The sequence below is a fragment of the Microcebus murinus genome, chromosome 5, assembly GCF_040939455.1.
Source record: "Microcebus murinus isolate Inina chromosome 5, M.murinus_Inina_mat1.0, whole genome shotgun sequence".
Lineage (NCBI taxonomy): Eukaryota > Metazoa > Chordata > Mammalia > Primates > Cheirogaleidae > Microcebus > Microcebus murinus.
Genome location: NC_134108.1, coordinates 49,151,508 through 49,175,194, shown reverse-complemented (window position 1 = coordinate 49,175,194; position 23,687 = coordinate 49,151,508). Strand labels below are relative to the sequence as shown.

Sequence of the window (23,687 nt, the reverse complement as noted above, 5' to 3'; positions counted from 1 at the left end):
GTAACCACTGGGGAAACAGGGTGAAGGGTACATAGGACTGCTCTGTACTATTTTTGCAACTTTTGGTGAATCTATAATTGTTTCAAAATAAAAATGGGGGGGGGAGCATATGCCTACCTTTGGCAAGCTCCGTATAAACTAGAGACCTGCCTATTGAAGACTGAAGAGAGATCATTCTTGGAAGACAAACCTTTTGCCAGCACACTGCCCTGGGCAGAGCAGGGGCACAGGGTGGTGGCAGTGATAGGAGCTGAGCAAGGTCACCTAGAAGAGTCAAGTACTCTGCTGACTACACCAAGGGGGCTGAAACCAGTCACTTATGCCTGGTGGTGATTCCCCAGTGACTAGTGCCCAGCTGTCTCTCTCCACTGGGAGAGAGCTAAATGAACACAGAATCCCTGCCCCCGCCCCCCCTTAGACTCTGACTCAGTAGGTCAAGGACAAGGTCTGGCAATCTGTAGATAAAAAGATTCCCAGGTGACAAGAGTTTGAGAACGTTAGATTCTGGAGCAGCTGATAAAGCTGGATCTCCAGTAACATCACATGAGTCAACCACTATGGGGACTGTAACCCAAGCCCTTGCTTTTCCTACTGTTGGTATGGCTCAGAGAGAAGGATTATATTCTCGTCATATATAAAAACAACCAAGTGTATATACCCTTTCAGAATGCAATTTATGAGCAATGAAATACTACAATGAATTGTTTTTTTTCTGTCACATCACTCCTATTTGGTTATTAATATTTACCAAGTTTCTCCTGGTGGAAATGTAGTTACAAACAAGAACATAATTCTATTACAAATGTTTTAGGATTCAAAGACCATTAGGTACACTGCCAAATTAAAAATGTTTTCAGCTACAGTTACAAAATTCTCAGCCAACAGTAACATCAACAACACAGGGGTCTATTCATCTCATATAAGTAAGATTGCAGAGATAAGTGGTTGCTGGTATTGGTCCCGAAGCTTAAGAGTTGGAGCTGTTGTCTCTATAGTTCTCTTGGCCTTTACTTCATGGACACCAGGGGCCAGCTGCTAGCTCCGGCCGCTCTGCACTCAAGTCTGGATGAAAGGGAGGGGGTAGGACCAGGGCACGATACCTCTGTCTCACAGGCCAGACGGCATCTCAGGGTCATGCCTGGCTGCAAAGGAGGCTGGGAAATCGAGTATTTCACTTTTAGAGTCTGTATGGTGAAGGCGCTGACTAAAGGAAAATGGGGAGGGATTAGGTGTCAGATGAGCCAACCTACAGTGTCTGCCACAGCTTTCAAATTACATATTATCAAGCACTGTTTAATTAAATCTAGAAACAGCTGATCAGATAGAAAGCAATAAATTATCACAGAAAATATTGATATGAAAATCAGGCATAAATGTCTCCACAGTCAGCAATTATACATGCTTGTTTTGGTCTTTCATTCTCTGTTGGAACTAATTCTAGTTGTTTAAGAACTTCTGTTCCTTCAACCAATTGCCTACATAGGAGAAAAAAATGGAAAAATTTAGTCAAGTCATAAATTTTCACAGTTAGCTTACATTCCCAAATGGAGTCCTACCCAGCTACAGCTAAGGTTGTTTCCTGCGAAGTAAACTAACATCAGTCATAAGTCTCCTAAATAGCTCTAGATATCCACTTAGCCATGTCTACATGGGTAATACCCCCATCCAGGCAGCTGGCCCTCCTGCCTACAACTGGCTTCTGGCTGGCCCCTGCCACCTGCTTGGCAGCCTTTCCTCCATCTCCTTACTGCAATCAGGGTGATCTTTTAGAAATACAAATCTGATGTCACCTCCCTGCTCAAAATACAATAATTTCCCATTATCCTTAAGATAAAGACCAAAAATCCCTACCAGGGTCAGCATGGTCTGCTTCCCATGGCCCTCAGGGAACCTGGGTGCATGTCCTCTGCTCCAGCCAGGCCAGCCTCCAGTACCTCAAGAGCCCCATACTCTCTCCTGTCACAGCTGTCCCCTTTGCTCTTTCTCCTCACCCATTGGCTTGGTCACTTCCTGACCTTCCTTCAGACCTCAGCTCCGTCATCACTTCCTCAGGGATGTTTCCCAGGCCTTCCTGCTCATGTCAAGGTCCCCTTCTCCTTTAGATGATTTCCCAGGGTTGAAATCTTATATTTGTATGCTTCTTTGCTAAATTTCAGATTCTCGCATGAGGGCAGGGGTCACCTTTGTGCTCAACACCTCGCACAATGCCTGGTATACACCAGGCACCTGACCAGCATCCACTGAGTGCACCAATCAAACAGCTCAAAGCTGTGCTAATTTGATCTCTGTAAACACTCGCTGGCCAGGAGGAGTAAGGAGTGGAGCTAGCCTTCTGATGGTTCTTTCAATTAAAAGAGGACAGCATGAGGTAGAGAGATAGGCCAAGACATAGAACTGGTGCTCTCTGCCAATGTTTGGGCTGAGACAGTGGCAGGGGAAGGGCGCGATTCCATCTCATGACCTTATAGGGTGTGGTCAGTGCCAACCCGGGCTGTGCTCTGGCCCTTGCTTTGTCTCCAGGCTCTACTTTTGCCATCCCAATCAGAAACCATGACACGGGACAACAAAAGGTACATTCTGAGGATGAACAGCACAGGATAAATGGGCAAATTCACCTCTGTTCAAAGAGAATGTGAAGTGTGTTCTCCAAATGGGTTTCACAATTATTGAATGCACACTTACTGTGTATACTTCTCCACTGTGACAGGTATTAGGATATAAGATGAGTGAGACCCGGACCCCACTTTAAGTTGTTCACAATGTGCCAGAGAGGACAAAGAGGCCACTTGCTTTTGGTAATCAGGGAGGTTTCTAACCTGAGCCTTGAATAGGATTTTTATAGACTGAAGGGAGACAGGAAGGAACAAGATAAGCAAAGGCCCAAAGACTGTTCTGGAAGTGATGGTATTCTAGTCTGGCTGAAGCTTGACTGCCAATCTACAAATTGCTTCCAAATTTACATCTCCGGCCCTGACTCAGCTTGGATGTCTACCTCCTGGGATGTTACCAACTGGCTGTCCTATAGGTATCTTAATCTGAAACACAACTTGTCCAACCTGAACTCATAATCTCCTCTTCCAGCCCTCTCTACCTCGGTGAATGGCACCAACCATCCAACCAGTTCCCAGATCCTAGTAGTTACTCCAGACTGCACTGTCCAGTATGGTAGCCACTAGCCACATGTGGCTATTTAAGTTTAATTTGAATTAAATAAAATATAGTTCCTCAGTTACACTAGCCACATTTCAATTGCTCAGTGGCTGCATGTGGCCAATGGCTGTCAAATTGGGCAGGGCAGACTACAGGACATTTCCATCATCACACAAAGTTCTATTGGGCAGCACTGGTCTAGATTCCTTCTATGTACTCGCCCTCAATATCTTGACAGTTGTCAAGTCCCACTGGCTCTAATTTCTCATATCTTGAGTTTGTCCACCTATCCCCTGCTCATCTGTACTGCTAGTGCCTTAGGGCAGGACTTTAGCTGTGGTCTATGATGACCATAGCTTTTTAAGTGGTCTCAATACTTGCCTTTTTGCCCTTTGCCAATTCATTCCTCCCATCTGCTAAAGAGATTTTTTTTTTTCAAAATGAGAAGCTGGTCATGTTGTTCACAATTTAAAGTTCTTCCGTGGCTCTCATCAACTTTGCATGAGGGCCATGCTCAGGAGCACGGCACCCACAGCCTTTTGGGACCTCAGCCCAGGGTGACCTGCTTTTCCAGCTCTCTCTGATCTCGCCTGGGCACTAGGCTCTCTGAACCAGACCACTAGTATATAAAATGCTCTCTTCCTCCTTAGGGCCTCCCTAAGAGTGAAGAGCTCTTCACTCTTCCTAAAATCGATTGACTGTGATTTCTAGTCTTCTCCATCTGGCTAACTTCTACTTCGGCAATCCCCAACCTTTTTGGCACCAGGGACCAGTTTCATGGAAGACAATTTTTCCACGGATGGGGGAAGGGTATAAGGGAAGGGAGGTGGAGCTCAGGCAGTGAGCAATAGGGAGCAGCTGTAAATACAGATAAAGCTTCACTGGCTCTCCCTTCATTTACCTCCTGCTGTGCAGTCAGGTTCCTAAGTTTCATGAGGGTGGGAAGCTTAGGCAGTGATGTGAGGCCCAGTTCCAAATAGGCCATGGCTTATGCGTTGAGGACTGCAGTTCTACTTGACTCACTATTCAGCCCACCTTCTCATGAAGCTTTCCATGACCCTCTCCCACTGTACAAGTCTTTTGAAATTAATTCCCGTCACTATCCCCGACATCTACCCCCATCCACCACGTGTATGCACAAAAGGAGATCTTACAGGCCTGCGCTGTGATAGTCTTTCCCCAGGAGACCACCTCAGGAGAGCTGCCCATGCCCTGTGGATTGCTGCAGTCTCTCCTGAAGGGCATTACTAGTATCATCCATCTGAAGAAAGGCAGGTTCATGTACTAGAAACTAGAGCTTAGAAGACAGAGGGCCTGTCTCAGATCAGAGAGGAAACTTCTGTATCTCTCTGGACTTTGCTAACTATGTCTGCTTCCAGAAGCTCAGACACACCAGGGAATGCTATGAGATAAGGAGGAGGCAGCCCTACAACCGGGACAGAAGGTGCCCCTGAAGGGGTTATATTTCATCTAGTTTAACCAGATTGTCTAGTTGCCTATTATGTTATGACCTTTCTGTTTCTCCCTTAGTGTTCTGTAAGGTCTTGTTTAAATATTCCAGCCCAGCCCCAACTGATCTGGAGATTTAAGGGATAAATTTAGATCATACTTGGGCCAGAATAATAAAAGTGGTGCAGTGCCTCCCTGAGGCTAGAGTGGTGAACACAACAAAAATTAGAAATTTCCCCCTCCAAGAGGAAAGTGAATCATGGAGAACAGGAATCATCAAAAGGAGACCAATGCTCTCCCACTCTCCTGCCATCCTGTAAGGCTCTATGCTCATTTTGACGAAAGGAGTTGGAGGGTGTTTTCTTACCCCTGTCTTCTATATTTGCAATGAACCATTCACAGAACTTGCCTAGCCCGTGTCTCACCGCTGTATAGCTGTTGGTTTCCTAATATACTCTGAGCTTCCTGAAGAGCAGGAATTGTGCTCTTCCCCAGCAGAGTACCATGACTGGTATATTGCAGGTGCTTTATAAAGTTCTGGTTGAATGAGTCAGGAAAACAGCAGAAGTGAAGGCTGGAAAAAAGATATGGGGCCAGAGAGTGGAGGACTTGGAGTGGCACTGGAGACTGCAGGTGCTGCATATGTGGGGGTGGTGATGGAGGCCTTAAAGACTGTGAAGTAGTCACATTTGCATTTGAGAAAGGAACCTTTAGCTGAGATATAAAGGATCACTGAGCTGTCAGTAGAGGGCGGAGAGTGTATCAGCAAGATGGCAGAAAGAGATTTAAATGATTTGAGAAATGATGAGGGTTATTTGCATTTAAAATTAATTCAAGAATCCGTTTTCAAAATCACAATACAGTTTATTTAGGATGATGGCAAACTGAAGACAACTCATTATTTTAGGTTCTGCATCTACTAATGTAAAGTCAACTCTTTTTTTTTTTGAGACAGAATCTCACTTTGTTGTCCAGGCTAGAGTGAGTGCCATGGCGTCAGACTAGCTCACAGCAACCTCAAACTCCTGGGCTCAAGCAATCCTGCTGCCTCAGCCTCCCAAGTAGCTGGGACTACAGGCATGTGCCACCATGCCCGGCTAATTTTTTCTATATATATATTAGTTGGCCCATTAATTTCTTACTATTTATAGTAGAGATGGGGTCTCACTCTTGCTCAGGCTGGTCTCGAACTCCTGAGCTCAAACGATGCACCCACCTCGGCCTCCCAGAGAGCTAGGATTACAGGCGTGAGCCACCGCACCTGGCCTAAAGTCAACTCTTTAAATATATCTTTTGGATGAAAATACACTTTCTACTTTTTCAACCTGGAAATATCATGGAAGCATTATGTTGAATGAATTATAGTGGTTAAAATGAACACTGGTATGAAATTTCCTCAGGGGTTAAAGGTCAATAATTATCCCTATGGAGTGGCTGGAATAAATGTAACAGTTATTCAGAAAAATTCTAATACTTTATATCATTTCAGGGAAGACTAGGTAAGCTCTACCCACATTTGCTTCAGTAATTAAAGAGAAAGATGAAACACTGGAGTGATGAAAAATATGCCATCACCCACTCTAGGTCCACATGCCTATAAGCATCTTCCTAATAATATTCTAATAACTATTATCTGAGTTGTTTCCATATTTAAAGTTGTTCAGTAAAAAAAGTTACACGTAACTTGCATAGTTTTTATCTTTTCACCATGTCCATGGACAATTACTTAAATGGCTTTACCTCTTCATTTCTGCATATAAATCTATCTACATTATTAAGCACTATGGTATGGTTGATAGTAATTAAGAATTGATAATATCCTTGAGGCTAAAGATAGATAGATGGATGGATGGATGTATGGATAGATAGAGACACAGACAGATAGAACATAATCATGGCTGTCCCTAAATGGTTTCTGCATATTTTTTGTATTTTCTTTTAGAGACGGGATCTCACTCTGTCACCCAGGCTGAAGTACAATGGCCCAATCATAGCTTACTACAGCCTTGAACTTCCAGACTCAAATGATCCTCCTGCCTCAACCTCCTGAGTGGCCGGGACTACAGGTGCACACCACCACACCTGGCTAATTTTTTTATTTTTTGTAGAGATGGGAGTCTCACTATGTTGCCCAGGCTGGTCTCGAACTCTTGGCCTCAAACAGTCCTCTGGGATTACATGCATGAGCCACAGTGCCCAACAGTTTCTATGTTTTTATAGATAGCAAGCTTCTTCCAAAATACTTATTTCTAAATATTTTTGTCTTTATTTGTATTACTTTTGCTTTTAAGCCCTATCTTTAGCTATCCATAGACTATGTACAATACTTACCCAAATCTTTTTGAATGACATTTTTACATGTGTGAATATTATATAGACAAACCTACAATGTACATACCCAAAAGCCACATATTTTTTATCTAGATAGGGAGCTGATTGTAGTGTGATATAGAACTGTGATCCATTGCTGTGGCGGCCTCTGTTGGCCATTCCAAGAACTCCCCTTTTATTATGAAGGATTGAAAAGTTTTCATCTAGGAAAGACAATAACCAGTAAGTCATTAAAATATTTGTATTATTTCAGTTGATTGTAACAATTAAGGAACAAACAGAAGGCTTGGCAACAATGTCAATCATATTTATCAATACATTCCAAGTTGCTTCACATTACTTTCAAACATTCAAATGGGCTATTAAAAAAAGATAAGCTGTAAAATCTTATTAGAACTATTTGACTATTTAGCTTTAGTTTATCTTTGCCACAAGTAAGTGTGCAAAGAAAATTAATAATGTAAAAGGAAGTATACACAGTACTTTGCTTAAGAATAAAGGTTAACCAACTTTCTCCTGTTTTGATAGTGGCATTTCATTCAAACAACCAATGTGATCATTAAAAACACCTCCTCTGAGAAGTCATTCTCAGATCTGCCTGACTCCCAGCATCTTACACATAGCTCTAGGGCAGTCCTTATAACACTCTGTAATTATTAGTTTACATGGTGTTTCCTCTCTGGTCCAGAAGGCAGGAAGCTTGTCTCCTTGCAGCTGTAGCTCTAGGCCTCCTACCATGTTAATTTTCATAGGTGTGGCCTTAAGTGTTTGGCAGATACCACCATGCCTGGCTTATTTTTCTATTTTTTATAGAGACAGGATCTCACTACGTTGCCCTGGTTGGTCTGGAACTCCTGGCCTCAAGTGATCCTCAGCCCCTTAAAGTGCCGGGATTACAGGTGTGAGCCACCACACCTGGCCCTCCCATCATTTTTAACTCCCGCTTTTACTACAAGTGTTACCCACAACAACTTTCCAGTCTTATAAAGTCTGAATAATCACCTAATGTATGACTGATAAAAATGTAAAGATACGTACCTTCAAATATTGGTCCATAAATTGACTCTCCCTGATCTCCCTTTCCATTTACTATATCTGAGAAGTAGCAATATATAAACATTAGAATTCTCAGATTAAAAAGGAGTTAGAGTACAGTAATGCCACAGGAAGAACATGATGTTTTAAATTATGATTCCACTTATACCAATGAGGAGAGTAAGTTAGCTAATTGTTCACTATCTATACCATGAAAATATGACTATAATAATTTCACTTGTATTTTATAAGCATTTTTATTAAATACATTCATGATCCCATGTTTTCCTTACATGATCCCATGTTAACCTACTCTCTGAGGTAGGTTAAATTCTAATGCAAAACTTATGAAATGATGAAATATTAAATTATAATTGTCACAATTTTTTTAAATGTGTTCCCATAAATTCTGCTTACTTCATGATTCCATAGTCCATCTTTCTTTTCAGAAAAATGGAAAGATTAAACTGGGAGGATGAAATAGGAACAGTACATTCTTTTTAGAATGTGAATAAAAATAGGTGTTCTAAAAAGAATCCATGTTCAAACGTTCATTCCTATAGTTACCTTATAGTGATAATTCATTTATTTACCCAGTATTTTGGAAATGAAGTTCCTTATAATGTAAGGAAGGTGTTTATATGACATGCATATTCTGGCTTAGGGAATGCTCCCACATATAAAGATTCCAAGTACAAGTTGTTTTTTGTTTTGTTTTTTGAGACAGAGTCTCACTCTATTGCAGGCTAGCATGCAATGACATCATCATAGCTCATTGCAACCTCAGGCTCCTGGGGTCAAGTGATCCACCTGCTTCAGTCTCCTGAGTAGCTAGGACTACAGGTGCGCCCCACTGTGTCAAGCTAATTTTTCTACTTTTTGTAGACACAGGGTTTTGCTCTTGCCCAGGCTGGTCTCAAACTCCTGGCTTCAAAGCAATCCTCCCACCTCAGCCTCTCAGAATGCTAGGATTATAGGCATGAGCCACTGTGTCTGGCCTATTTTATCTATCCACAGCTAAAAGAGAAGCAAAGCTTACTCTGGTGAAAACAGAGGTCTCCGGCTAGGTGCGGTGGCTCATGCCTGTAATCCTAGCACTCTGGGAGGCCAAGGCAGGCGGATTGCTTGAGGTCAGGAGTTCGAAACCAGCCTGAGCAAGAGCAAGACCCCGTCTCTACTATAAATAGAAAGAAATTAATTGGCCAACTAATATATATAGAAAAAATTAGCCGGGCATGGCAGCGCATGCCTGTAGTCCCAGCTACTCAGGAGGCTGAGGCAGAAGGATTGCTTGAGCCCAGGAGTTTGAGGTTGCTGTAAGCTAGGCTGACGCCACGGCACTCACTCTTAGCCTGGGCAACAAAGCAAGACTGTCTCAAAAAAAATTAAATAAATAAATAAAATAAAATAAATAAAAAAAATATGAAATTCTGCACAGTCCTATGGGAATTTGACATCTGTAGGGATAACATTCCCAGAGCTGGTGCTTTCAATATGCCATGTCATTGAATCCTCACCACAACCTGTAATAGTCTTATCATTATCCCCATGTTATGATTAAGAAACTGATTCAGAGACGCTAGGTGGCTTATCCAACTTATATGGATCAGTTTGGATTTGAATCTAGCAATCCATCTTTTTCCCAAACTGTCTTTAACATTGTTGCCTCACTAAAAACACAACTGAAGATCTGTGCACTTTACTAATGAAAACTTTACCTCGAATAAATAAATAAACAAAGAAACACAAATAATAGGACTTTCTTTTTCCAAATCTTGCTGTGAGGGTGAGGAGTGGTTAACCAAACCAGGACGTAACAGAACAGAACAGAGCACCTGAGAGCCAAGCACACGAACATCAGCACCCAACGCAGTGCCAGTAGCCCTGATATCGGCCCCCTGGAGGAATGTTTTATATTACCAAACAGTTGAAAACAAATATGATAAAAAACTAAGCAGACTTTAAAAAGTTTTGTACATTTCTATTTATTGGCATGAGAAGATAAAACCACATATTAAGTGGAAAAACATTTAATATGGAAAAACACTTAAAAGTGAAGTTAGATATTAAATAACAGTATTTGTGATATGATCTTATTTTGGAGAAATTGAGGGGGAAAAAGCTGCTTTAACATGTAAGATGCTTGGAGTAAATCTATGCTTTTCTCCTCATCAGCCCCAGAATGTTCCAGATCATACAAAAAGAATTAAACATCAATTTATGCTTCTACATATGTCCTCAAGTTCAAGTAGATCTCCTTCTACACTAAGTGAATTATTTTTAAATTGCTGCCTGATTGCTCTCTATGGAATATTCCCCCTAAAGGCCTCCAAAATTTAATTTTCTGCTGTTAATCAGGCATGTACTCTGAGTAAAGCCAAAGGATTGGCCTGAAAAGCAAGCAAAAATGGAGACCAAAATCTTTTAGACATTACTTTTCACTTGGAACAATGTAACATCTTTGATGAGAAGTTGTTTTCCTTTTATTCTTTTCCAAATTCGCACGCTTAGTATATTTCTTAAAAGCACTGTACTTCTAGGTACTTTTATGTATTTAGGTGAGCTTTAAAATTACATTTTGATAAAATAAAATGTTGCCCCACTCTCCTGTGTTACCTTTTATACAGTTTTACATGATCTCAGTAACATAATTTACATGTGTTTATTTTAATAATTAGAGATTTTTAAAAAAGAATACAAATATTTTAATTTATCATTTAAAAAGATCCTTTAAATATATCTATTTAATATTAGGTGTATCTAATTCTATATGCATTTTATAAAGGTAGATTAACAAAATTTTGGACATCCTGATTTGATATTTTTTCTTTCTTTCTTTCTTTTTTTTTTTTTGTAGAGACAAAGTCTTGCGTTTTGGCCAGGGTGGTCTTAAACTCCTGGCCTCAAATGATCTTCCCACATTGGCCTACCATAGTGCTGGAATTACAAGTGTGAGCCACCACACCTGGCCTGATTTGATACTGCAGTTAAGTTGTATTCAGATTTAAACTAAATAATAAACTGAATTTAATATATAACTACATTTAGTTTAAACTCACCTCCCCCTTGTATCCAACCATTCTGTACTACTCGATGAATAATTGAACCTTTGTAATGTAATTTTATACCACTTCGAGAAAACCCTTCTTTTCCTGTACATAAGACCTGAAAATTTTTACACGTCCTGGGACATACATCACAGTACAGCTACAAAATAAAGATAAAAGGTTTCAAAGATCATATATTTAACATTTTGACAGTTATAAATACTACCCCCCTGCCAACGTACTAATAAACAACAAAAACATCTTACCTCAAAAATCAATCTTCCAACTGGAGAAAAATTAATAGTAATGTCCAAGAACACAAAATCATGCTATTAAAATTAGGGATAAAAGATAATATAGGTCAATGTCTTGTAAGAAAGCTTTATAAAATATAAAGCTGACAAAAAATATAACAGATACAATGTTTTCAGTGACAAAATTTCAATAGCATTATCAGTGGACAATATAACAGCAAAAGTAAATGAATTACTTAGAGAAGTTTATTTCTTTTCTTTTTTCTGTTGCCCAGGCTACAGCACAATGGTGCAACCATAGTTCACTGCAACCTCAAACTCCTGGGCTTCAGTAATTATCCTGCCTCAGCCTCCTAAGTAGCTGGGACCACAGGCATGTGCCACCATGCCCAGCTAAGAAGTTTATTTCATTTTATCAAGTCTTTACAACCTACATTACACATTTGAAAAACCCTTCAGTAGTGAAGCTTTGAAAAACATTAACCTATCACATGGAACTGAGAACACATGGCCCAGATATCCATGACATCCTAAACTAAGTGTGGAAAGGAATGCTGGTTAGTCTCCTTGAGTAAACAAACAGACTGGGGATTCTTCTCTATTTCTCTTTTCTTTCCTGAGTTGTTTTGGGGGAAGAGCCATCATGAACACCATGGATTTGATTACCCTGTGTCCTGATTTTCAGAGAGAGCACAGATTAGCTAAAAAGAGCCATGCCACACCCTTTCCAAGTGGAAGGCAAAGAGAAGAATACTGGGTTTTCGAAATATATACAATAATATCCTCATGACCACAGATGCTCAGCTAGTTTTCACTTGATACCTTTCTGGTAAAGACGAATATTTGTGAAACTTAGTCTAGCCCAATGAAGAGGCATCGAAAATGAAAACACTAGTCTTCATCACAATAGCATTCATTTAGGGGCCAGAGCACATTGAATAGAGTCTATTTTAAATCTTGGACACAATTTTCATACATGAAAATGCCACCTTATTTAACAAGGTATATAACTTGCCCTGCCTTCTTTCTTAAGAATCTAGGAAACGTAAATAAAGTAACTTTAAGTGTATCACTTTGATGTCATTTAATCCTTTTTTTAAATTAAAAGACTGAAATAATTTTGTGCTATCTGGCATCCAGCAATGAAGTATTATATCCATACTAAGTATAATTCATTTGTTTGTGCCTCTCAGCTTCTATAAGTTCTTGGAGAAGGACTATAAAAGAAAATTATAAAAGAAAATATTAAAACCAAAGAATAGGAAGCATAATATAGTAAACTGCACAGGCTTAGGAGGAAAAAGAGGATATACTGAAAATCATGGTTGACTTAGGAAATGAGCAAATCCATTCAGGTATCATTAAACTTCCCTGTGAATCAATACATTAGCTTTATGGGGTTGTCAAGAGTATATAATTCTGCAAATGCTAATGAAAGAGATCAAATGAATGCAATACAAGGTAATGTCCCAGTCATCTAGCAGCCAAACATGCAAACATACTTGTCTAGCATATGGTTCTAACTAGAAGTAAGCTAGTTCCTGGGTTTCACTCAGTAAGAAAAGTCTACCCTCTGTGCAATAATCTAAGGATTGGCTCTGGCATCTAGATCCTCTATCCTCACTGCTACTAATGAATGCAGGCTTTCATCATCTCTAGCTCATCTACAGCCGCTCTCCAAATCCCCGCTACCAAGTTTCTCCCATTCCAGTCTGCTTCTGCACAGCCCTAAAAATTTTTCCAAAAAAGCAAAGAGGATTATGTCATACTCTTTATGAAAAGCTCCATTGGCTTGGTTTCATTCTGTATAAAGTCTAACTCCTTCATTCATAATGCAGGATAAATCATAATCTGGCCTCAACCTTTCTTTAGGATCTGTTGGGTTTTTCTCTACTTAACATCTGAATGCCCTTCCTACCTGGGGAACTCCCCACAGGATCCACCACCCTCACTAGAACCTAAAGGGGCCAGATTCTCCCTCTCCTCACCCTAGGATAGCCAAGTTATGGAGATACGATCTAGGCTGGCCAGACAGGTGCATCCTCCAAGGAGTGATGATGCAAGGACACAATAGAGTTGAGAAGTTAATCTCAGTGAGGGCAGCAGTGTGAACCCAGGGCCAGCAGCACCCCTGGTCACACATTCCTATGGCATGACTCTGGCCATGTCTTCATGCTGCCAGGCCTCACTTGGTTCCCATGTGCTTTCCAAAGCTGGTTCTCTAGCTTTCCTGTCAGCTATGAAATAACCAATATCATTTCCATATGTACTTTTTCTCTTTTAGTTAATCAAAAGAACTCGGTATGGTTGGCACCAGGAATCGTGACTGATACTCTCATTTTCCCAGCCTGACCTCCTTGCTGTCCCCTATTATTCCCAGAGTATATCATGTACTTCTAGACCCCTTGCCCTCTGGGAATTAACTGCTATGAATCTTAATTCCCAGCTCCTGCTCCCCAGAGTTTCTAGCATTTTCAAGTATACTGTTTTTTCAACCAAGCTTTCATTGAGCATCTTCTATGTTTCAAGTCTGCTCAATGCAGTAGTGTTAATCAAGGATGAAGGTCTTTGCCTTTGCACTGGGTTATTCTGTGGGCACAGCCACCATAGGCATGAAATGACTTTCAGCATGTGACACGTGTAACTACAACAGGTTTGTGAGAGTAATTACAAGGTGCTTTCACTGCTATTGTCATACCACCCTGATGTCTGTCTCTTGGCCCGGACCTCATGCTTCATGATCACCTTCTACAACCGGACGCCTCCCTACTACCACAGCCTGTCTGAACCTGCAGCTATGTGTCATGCTTTAAAATGTCACCTTTCTCCAATCAAACTTGTCATTCTTCTACCACAGGAACTCTCACCTGGGTGCTAGAAAGTCTTAATATTTCATAAGGATGTATCTTTGACCTTCTCTGAGGGCTTTTTTAATATTTTAAAATGGATAATTCATGCATATAAATCTCTAATGGAGAGTAGAAATGATTAAACATGATGTTCTCCCTGTGAAGTCAGCCTGCTGTGAGATACACCTGCTTTATATGCCACCAAACCCAACCTTGTCATATTGTAATCTTTTGCAACTGGAATATAATAAGATCATAGAGGGCTTCAAACCTGGTCTCCCATCTATCTATCTATTTACTTTCTTTTAGAGACAGGGACTTGCTATGTTGCCTAGGCTAGACTCAAGTGTTCCTCCTGCCTTAGTGTCTCGAGTGGCTGGCACTACAGGCATGCCCCACTGCATCCAGCTCTCTTCTACTCTTTTATAACCTTCTTTCTTAGGATATCGATAATTAATGCTGAATCAATATAAGCGATCAAAAATTCCATTATTTTTCTTTAAAAGTTAGAGTGACTTGCCTTGGTGTCTCTTAAGAATTTAGCCGAATAATCCAGAGTGAGTGCCTCATAAAGAGCATAGGGTTTAAAATCAACTTCGTCCCACACTTTGTAGGCCCATTTCTGCAGATCAAATGCATCACCCAAGAGCTGATCATTAACAAAACATATCACATAGGAAGAATATTCCCATGTTTCATTCTTGAGTTCCTGTAAAGAACAACAAATGCGTAAGGAAGGGGAAAAAATCTTGCTTAACAACCATAAGCCAGAGCTTAGGACCAACTCTAGGTATGAATTTTTCAACTCTGGGATTGAACCCTTTACAAATATGTTTTTACCATCCTTCAGAATTTTGCTTTTAGAAAGAACTGAAAAATATTTTTAAGAATCTGACATCACTAGAAGCAAAGAATGAGCTAAAAAGTAATCACATTCAAAAAGGAGCAATCTCCACTGAAAGAAAGAAAAATTTTAAAAAAGCATCATAAAAATGTTATAATCAAGGGGGAAAAAACTCTTTTTATCTGAGGGATGTGAGCCCCTTTAAATTAGCAGGCCCAGAAAGGCATTTGATATGTAACAGTTGTCCCATCTCACACCCCCTTGAGCTAAATAATTATCTCTTGAAGCCACCTGCTTTGAGATCCCTGGACTAACTGATACCAAGTAGCCATAAAATGCCATATGCCCTGTAGTTCAACCACGGATAGCCAGTCACTAACCTATGTTATTTCCATAAGCCAATGTGAACTCCTGACAAAGAACTTTTGTAATTGCCCCCTTTCCTGATTCATTGTTTCTTTAAAAACTTAAGCCTCTCTTTTGTTCTCCTGCAGCACTCTGTGAGGCAACTTGGAGGTGTGTCCCAGGCTGCAGCCCTCAACATTGTCCCAAATAAACTCTCTATATTAATTTTGCCTCAGTTTCCTCCTTTCAGATCAACACAATCGTAGAAGATACATGGTAATCTGGTCATAAAAATCACTGTGCTTTCATCAACACGTTGCTGATGGTCAACCTCCTAAATCTCCGGCATGTGGCCACTGAGTAACCTCCTCTCTGAGAAGACCTGGGTCATTATTCCTGGGTCATTATTGCTAACTCAGGCAAACCATAGGTAATTTGGGACAACTATTCTTTGTTGTTTTGGGACAAATAAACTTTAGCAGGCAATCATAATCACAGATTCTTGAGCTCCACTTGATTCTGGGGTGAGGTCTGAGAATTTGCATTTCTAACAACATCCCAGGAGATGCTAGGCTGGAGATGGCACTTGCAGAAATACTAGTTTGGGGAACAGTTTGCCTGCAACTCTCCATTCTCTCTCTTAGATTTAATATCTTATTGCTTGCTTCCCAGGCCCTTTTCAAATCCTGCTTCCAGGTGGAGAATAAACTTGCTGAACTATTCATTTCTGATAGAGCCTATGGGTCAATACTCCCCGGAATATTTAAATTTATCAGTGTTATCCTATTTTACAGGACCCAAAACTTTAAGAAAGGGAGAAAAAATTTAATTGTAGATATTTTAGTTAGCCTGGTGAGAGAAATGCAGTCGAAAGTATATTTTATTCAGAGGTTAAAGATGTAAATGCCCTGTCTCTGTCTCTTCTACACATAAGGAGACCTCCTCATCTGCCTTGAGTTACCAGGCTAGACCTGATGGTTTCTGGGGCTTTCCAGCACTAAGATGTATGATGTATGCTGCTGCTGCCTTCTTTGGAGGGGAGACAGAGGCCTTCCCAAAGCCCCTGAAGCCACCCTTGAGGGTGGCATTCTAGTCTGCTGAATCATAAGGCAGCTGGACCTAATGCGCTGATTCACAGAGACCAAATGTGCTAAGAAGCACTGCATACAACACAAGACACAGTGACTTACACTGAAGAAAGACCAAAAAAAAAAAAAAAAGCCCTGAGGAGGAAGAAAAGGTTAAGGTGACAAATATCCAGAGGATGAGGGGGGCAGAAGGGGAGAAGGAAGAAAGGAAGGATAAGGAATAAAGTTCAGGTGGAAGAAGCAGCAATGATGAAAGCCTCGTTCAGGACCAGCGAGAAAGGCAGGAAGAAGACAGCACAAAACACCTCGCAGTAACACAGGCTGAAAAGGGAGGGAAGTTGTGGAATGGAATCACTAAGAGGAGCAGGCACAAACCACAAACTGAAATCATAGTTTTCCTGTAGGTGGACAGCATGACACTGGTAGGCAGTATAATAAATTTGATGATAAAAATTAAGAAAAAAACATTGTTTTATGTTAGGGTGACCAACAATCCTGGTTTGCCTAGGACTGTCCCAGTTTTAGCCCTGAAAGTCCCACATCCCAGGAAATCCCTCAGTCCCAGGCATACCAGGACCACTGGCCACCCTAGTTGTTGTAAGGATTAGAATTTATATATTTATATCTATATATAAGTGATTGGAGTAGTGTCTGGCACATAACAAGCACCATATATAAGTGTTTGCTATGGTTCTATTTAAATTGTGATGAAAACATTTTATGGCTATGAAAGTATGATCCTTAACAAATGGTATTCTCGACTCAGTCTTACACGGTTCATGTGACTGAGCAGAGAGTGAAGTGGTCTCATAAAGTAACGCTATCTAAATGATACTTAATCACAAGATCACAGGACATCCTTGTACAAGCAAGCACAGAACAATTGAAAGTGCTCTGGTCAGGGGAAATGAGATTTCATCAGTTACTGGGGAGATGGGGTGGATGGGGAAACCGGGCCTGGGACCCTCTACTGGACTAGGCCAGAGATGACAAGCAGGAGGTATACCCCGTCCCACCTTCCCCAACATGAGGTACTGCTAAGCCAGGATGCCACCTTAGTATTCTTCTTATCACATACTCCAGGAAGCTCTACCAACTGATCAGGTCACTTCCCAAGAGGAAACCTATTATCCCTGGCCAAGCTCTGCTAGCCCTAAGACATGGCATCATCTGAGGGCACTGTCAGAGGGGAGAATGCAAAGAAGGAAGCTTTACCTAAGGAGCTTGCCCTATAGGAACCTGGTACCTGTTGTCATCAGAGCTCCACAGGCGACAGCCCCGCACAAACCCATGCCCTCACTGTGATGTACACCACAGACACTTTCCAAAGTAAGGAGCAAAGAGAGGGTCAGGGTGTCACAGGAAGTATAAGTGATGTACAGGGAGATGGGACAACCATCAGCAGGGATAAATAGTACCACTGAGAGTTTAAAACTTACCTTTACCACATGCCTTTCTAAAGAAAATTTTGTTAAAGTTTTACTTAAAAAAAAACAAAAAAACCTAGCTTGGTAAATGATTCACGTAATTTAGGAAAAGTACAGAATTTAGAGAAATAAAATCTAGTTGTACTAAAATTACTTTTAGTTTTTCCAAAATAATGCATAGATAAGTATTCAGGTAAAATTTTGCTTGTTGTCAATATCCCCCAGACCCCAAATATCTTTTACCCTTTTTTTCTCCAGTAGATATTGATCCCATGCAAATTCTTGAAGAGGAACTATTATAGGATCTTCAAATTTGGATGGATGATTATACTTCAGACTCTAGGTTTCAAAATAGAATAATCATTTTAGAGTAAGCGTGCTTTTCAAGTTGAAATCATTTCCCCCAACTTTTATGGGGACTTCAGAAGTTTTCCCCAACACACACCCAGGCACATAGTCTGATGCCCCTGGTTTGCTCCCGGAGCCCCCTGTGATCACCTCTAATTCACTCCCCAGGCCACCCTGGGGCTCTGGCTTAATTGTCTCCCAATTCTAGAGTATAAACTCCTTTTGGTTTTTTGTGGGGTTTTTTTATTTTTATTTTTTTGAGACAGAGTCTCACTTTGTTACCCAGGCTAGAGTGAGTGCCCTGGCATCAGCCTAGCTCACAGCAACCTCAATCTCCTGGGCTCAAGCAATCCTACTGCCTCAGCCTCCCAAGTAGCTGGGACTACAGGCATGCACCACCATGCTCAGCTAATTTTTTGTATATATATTTTTAGTTGGTCAATTATTTTTGTTTTTAGTAGAGACAGGGTCTTGTTCAGGCTGGTTTTGAACTCTTGACCTTGAGCAATCCACCCGCCTCGGCCTCCCAGAGTGCTAGGATTACAGGTATGAGCCACCACACACGGCCAAGTATAAACTCCTTGAGGATAAGAACTATGTCTTATGGTAGACATTTTCCCCAGTGAAAATAGAAAAACAAAAAGAACCATGTGTTAATCTTCCTACATTCCCATCTGCCGCAACATTTCCACATAGTAGACTACCACACATACCAACTGAATAAACAAATGAATGAATAAATGAGTTTATGTCAGTATTTTTGTGATCTGCTATGTTCTTTTAGGACTAGTTTTTTCCCTAGGTTATACTCTTATTAAACTTCACTGGATCTACAAATACTTTACTTGTAACTAAAATAAACAAATGTTATTGCTTTAATTCACTGATGTATGGATATTGTTGTAGTCATACCTCTTAGGAAAAAGAGAAACAAATACTGAATAAGTTTAAGTTGAGGTATTGAGTATGTTTTGATTGAATATATATTGTTTTGTCTGTAGGAATCAGAGAAAATTCTACTGGTTAGCAACCCTTGTCAAAAAAAAAAAAGGTGGTTCTGAGTATCAGTTATACTTTGCCTGCCTCTAAAGCAAGAGAAGGCAGTTGAGGCAACAGCAATTAGGCCTCACTTTTCTGAGTGGGTTTGAGAAGTAGATGGGCCAACAGAGAAAAGTGACAACCGACACAACTGGCAACATCTCTGGTAGGGACTGTGCTTGGAGGCCCTGTGGTGGTCTAAAAGAGGGCAATGGCCAGGCATACTTCATCTGGGGTGAGCATTTCAAGGGAGGAGAAAGCCAGGCCTGCGTGCAACTTCCTTTGGGAACACTGAAGAAGATGGCAATAGCAATCTGGCCATTTCTGTCTTAGACTACTATACCCACCCGATAGATGACATGTCCTGTTTCTTCAGTTCTAGTGTCTGTGTTCAGTTTGAGGCAATCTTGCAGGATGACTGCTATTTCTAACTTAGGAACCATCTACAATAACTAGTAAGCCCAATACTTTTCAAATTAAACACATCATACATTTTTCATAATTTAGTATTTGTTCTAGAATGAACTATATCCAAATTAAAACATATCCTTACTCTTTACAAATGTCTTTTTTTGTTTTTTTTTTCATTTTTTAACTTTTAAAATTCTATTTGTTCATTGACATAGAATAATTATACATATTTATGAGGTACACAGTGATGGCTAGATACATATAATGGATAGTTCTTAGATAAGGGTAATTAGCATATCTATCATCTCAAACATTTATCATTTGTGTTGGGAGCATTCAATACAAATCTAAATCTCTGTCAGGTAATCAGGCATCTGAGATTGCTCACAAATTATCATCTTGGGAATATATTCAAATATCCTTTATTAAGATAGAACTAATTGAATTTTCATATTTGAGTAGAGCTAAAGTGGGTAAAAGCTTACAAAAGGAAAAATTAACATTATTAATATAATAAAGATATTATTTTCTTGACCTGGTATCCACTATATCAGGGGTTGGTGAACTGTGGCCAGTGGGCCTGATCTGGCCCATTGCCTGTTTTTCTAAGGCCTGAAAGCTCAAGGAATAATTTTTAGATTTGCAAATGGTTGAAAAAATCTAAAAGGAATCATATGTCATGTCACGTAAAAATTATATGCAAGTCAAATTTAGAGTCCATAATAAAGTTTTATTGAACACTCTCATTCATTTACATGTCTATGTCTGTTTTTGCAACACAAGGACAAAGTTGAATAGTTGTGACTGAGAAAGCCTATGGCTCAGAAGACCTAATATATTTACTACTCGGACTTTACAGAAAAAAAATTGCCAACACTTTTTCTAAAGTGTGAAGTAGGCACAGAAAACATGTGCCTTGACGGGCGTGGTGGCTCACGCCTGTAATCCTAGCACTCTGGGAGGCTGAAGTGGGCAGATCATTTGAGCTCAGTTGTTCGAGACCATCCTGAGCAAGAGTGAGACCCCATCTCTACTAAAAATAGAAAGAAATTAATTGGCCAACTAAAAATATATAGAAAAAAATAGCTGGGGCCGGGCGTGGTGGCTCACGCCTGTAATCCTAGCTCTCTGGGAGGCCGAGGCGGGCGGATTGCTCGAGGTCAGGAGTTCAAAACCAGCCTGAGCAAGAGCGAGACCCTGTCTCTACTATAAATAGAAAGAAATTAATTGGCCAACTAATATATATAGAAAAAATTAGCCGGGCATGGTGACGCATGCCTGTAGTCCCAGCTACTCGGGAGGCTGAGGCAGAAGGATTGCTTGAGCCAGGAGTTTGAGGTTGCTGTGAGCTAGGCTGACGCCATGGCACTCACTCTATCCTGGCAACAAAGTGAGACTCTGTCTCAAAAAAAAAAAAAAAAAAATAGCTGGGCATGGTGGCACATGCTTGTAGTCCCAGCTACCTGAGGAGCTGAGGCAGGAGGATTGCTTGAGCCCAGGAGTTGGAGGTTGCTGTGAGCTGGGCTGATGCCATGGCACTCTAGCTGGGACAACAAGAGTGAGACTCTGTCTCCAAAACAAACAAACAAACAAAAAAACCCAGAAAACATGTGCCTTCAAAAAGAAGCTAAGAAAAACAAGACAAAAATATCCCTGCAACTCATTAAATATATTAACTTTGTAATTAAGTTTATGACCATAAACTTTGGCCATAAAACGTTGCTGATCCCATCTACCCAGGCAACACAGCCTATAATTTCTACTTCTTTTGATGTTCCATGTATTATTTTCACATACTTCTGATCACTTGTTTTCTTCATCTTGATGTAAACTTTACCTACGTTCCAAATTAGTTACTTTCCAGACTTGACATAATTACAAACTTTTCTTTGAGGACTCTGCAGCAGACAAGAAGGTAGGGATTTCCCAAGATGGCTTCTGCTTGGGAACATTTTCTTGTTAAGTATCCAGCTGGGTACTTCAGGAGATACAAACATGAATAAAGTATGGTCCTGAAGTCTAGTGAGGTTTTGGAGAGAAGCTTGTTATAGACAGCATTTCTGGAGCAAACTTCAAAGACATTCCAACATTTCATACATTTCTCCTGCATTCAGGATGTAAATGTGCTGCAGCATGAGTGATCTGGCCAAATTCTTCCAGCTTATTCAAGTGCTTTTCTTTTTATATCATTCCGACTGTTTACAAAGAAATGATTCTCCAAAGCTGTGGTTCCCAGTCCCAGGGTGTCAGACTGGTATTGCTCTGTGGTCTGTTAGGACCTGGGCCACACAGCAGGAGGTGAGCTGTGGGCTAGCAGGGATGCTTTACATGTATTTACAGCCACTCCCCATCGCCCACATCACTGCCTAAGCTCCACCTCCTGTCTGATCAGCCCAGGCATTAGATTCTCAGAGGGTCTCAAACCCTACTGTAAACTGCGCGTGCGTGCGAGGGATCTAGGTTGAGTCTCCTTATGAGACTCTAATGCCTGATGACCTGAGGCAGGAGCTGAGGTGGAGCTGAGATGGTGATGCTAGCACTGGGGAGCGACTGCACCTACAGATTATCATTATCAGAGACGTTTGCCTGCACAATAAATGTGATGCGCTTGAATCATCCTGAAACCACCTGTGCGACTCCCCCTGGCTCAGTCCTTGGAAAAACTGTCTGCCATGAAACCAGTCCCTGGTGCCAAAAAGGTTGGGGATCGCTGCTCCAAAGCACTGTGGGCCATTTATTAAGAAATCTCTGAAGCATCTAAGACTGCTATATAAAATTTAAAGAAAAGTCTTAATGAATAGCTTTCAAAATCACTTGAGGAGAAAGTTAGGCTGAGCCTGACGGCTCACGCCTGTAATCCTAGTACTCCGGGAGGCCGAGGCGGGCGGATTGCTGGAGGTCCAGAGTTCGAAACCAGCCTGAGCAAGAGCGAGACCCTGTCTCTACTATAAATAGAAAGAAATTAACTGGCCAACTAATATATATAGAAAAAATTAGCCGGGCATGGTGGCGCATGCCTGTAGTCCCAGCTACTCGGGAGGCTGAGGCAGCAGGATTGCTTGAGCCCAGGAGTTTGAGGTTGCTGTGAGCTAGGCTGACACCACAGCACTCACTCTATCCTGGGCAACAAAGTGAGACTCTGTCTCAAAAAAAAAAAAAAAATCACTTGAGGAAAAAGTTTGTAAAAGTCAGCTAGTTATATAATAACACTTTGCCCTAATCATTTTCTTTATAAATTTTAAAATTTGTAATACAATAAAAAATTGAAGGCCTGGTGCTGTGGCTCACACCTGTAATCCTAGCACTTTGGGAGACCAGGGATTTCAAGACCAGTCTGGGCAACATAGGGAGACCTTATCTCTGGGAAAAAAAGAAAAAAAAAGTTGAAGTACAATAAATCTTGCAGATATGTTGGGGGGGGATGCTTTTTTCTCAGCGAGGTTCTGTATTCTTCCTTCATCCAGATATCCCTTTAAAGGTCGCCCTTCTCGAAGTCGAACGTCCGTCCTGGACCCATACCTGCCCCTACACTCACCCTGCGGTCATCCCGACTGAGCCCGCCCACCCGCAACACGCCGTCCCCTGCTCTGCGAGGTAGAACACTGACCCCTGCCACCAGCAGGAGGCGTCGGGCGCGCAGTCCACGCGGCCGAGACGCCCACCCTTGTGGTTTCTTTGCCATTACCTCAGCTATGCTCTTCGCCATCTGAAAGCTGGAACTTTTGAAAAGCCCCACCACCTTCATCTGCAGCGGCTGCTCGGGCGGCGACCGCGATTCGCACTGAGGAGGCCTGGGCCGGCGCAGCGCCGGGCTAGCCATGGCGGCGCTCTGGGACACCCGGGAGCACAAACACTACGCGTCGCCGCGGCAACCGCGTGGCCCCACCCCCGACGCTCTCAGGGGGCGGGCCCGGGGACCGGGCGCAGGGCGGCTGGCGTCCATGGGACATTTTCTCAATTTCGCGCCTGTTGCTGGTGAGACCGGCAAGGGGCCGGCTACGGCCAGTCGCGGCCTGGGACCAGCTCCTGAGACAAGGAACGGCAAGCCGCCCGCGCGGGCGCCCTCTCGGG

General features: G+C 41.5%; 1 protein-coding gene across 1 annotated transcript; it reads right to left on the bottom strand.

The window, feature by feature from the left end:
- Nucleotides 1-428: 428 nt before the first annotated feature.
- Nucleotides 429-23,687, bottom strand: PPIL6 (peptidylprolyl isomerase like 6). Its single transcript, XM_012753207.3, has 8 exons — nucleotides 23,302-23,687; nucleotides 18,063-18,158; nucleotides 14,636-14,824; nucleotides 11,279-11,341; nucleotides 11,025-11,172; nucleotides 7,969-8,025; nucleotides 6,998-7,133; nucleotides 429-1,475 (listed from the first exon to the last, which is right to left on the bottom strand). The coding sequence occupies exons 1-8, from the start codon at nucleotides 23,434-23,436 to the stop codon at nucleotides 1,364-1,366; spliced, it is 936 nt and encodes a 311-aa protein (XP_012608661.1). The 5' UTR covers nucleotides 23,437-23,687; the 3' UTR covers nucleotides 429-1,363.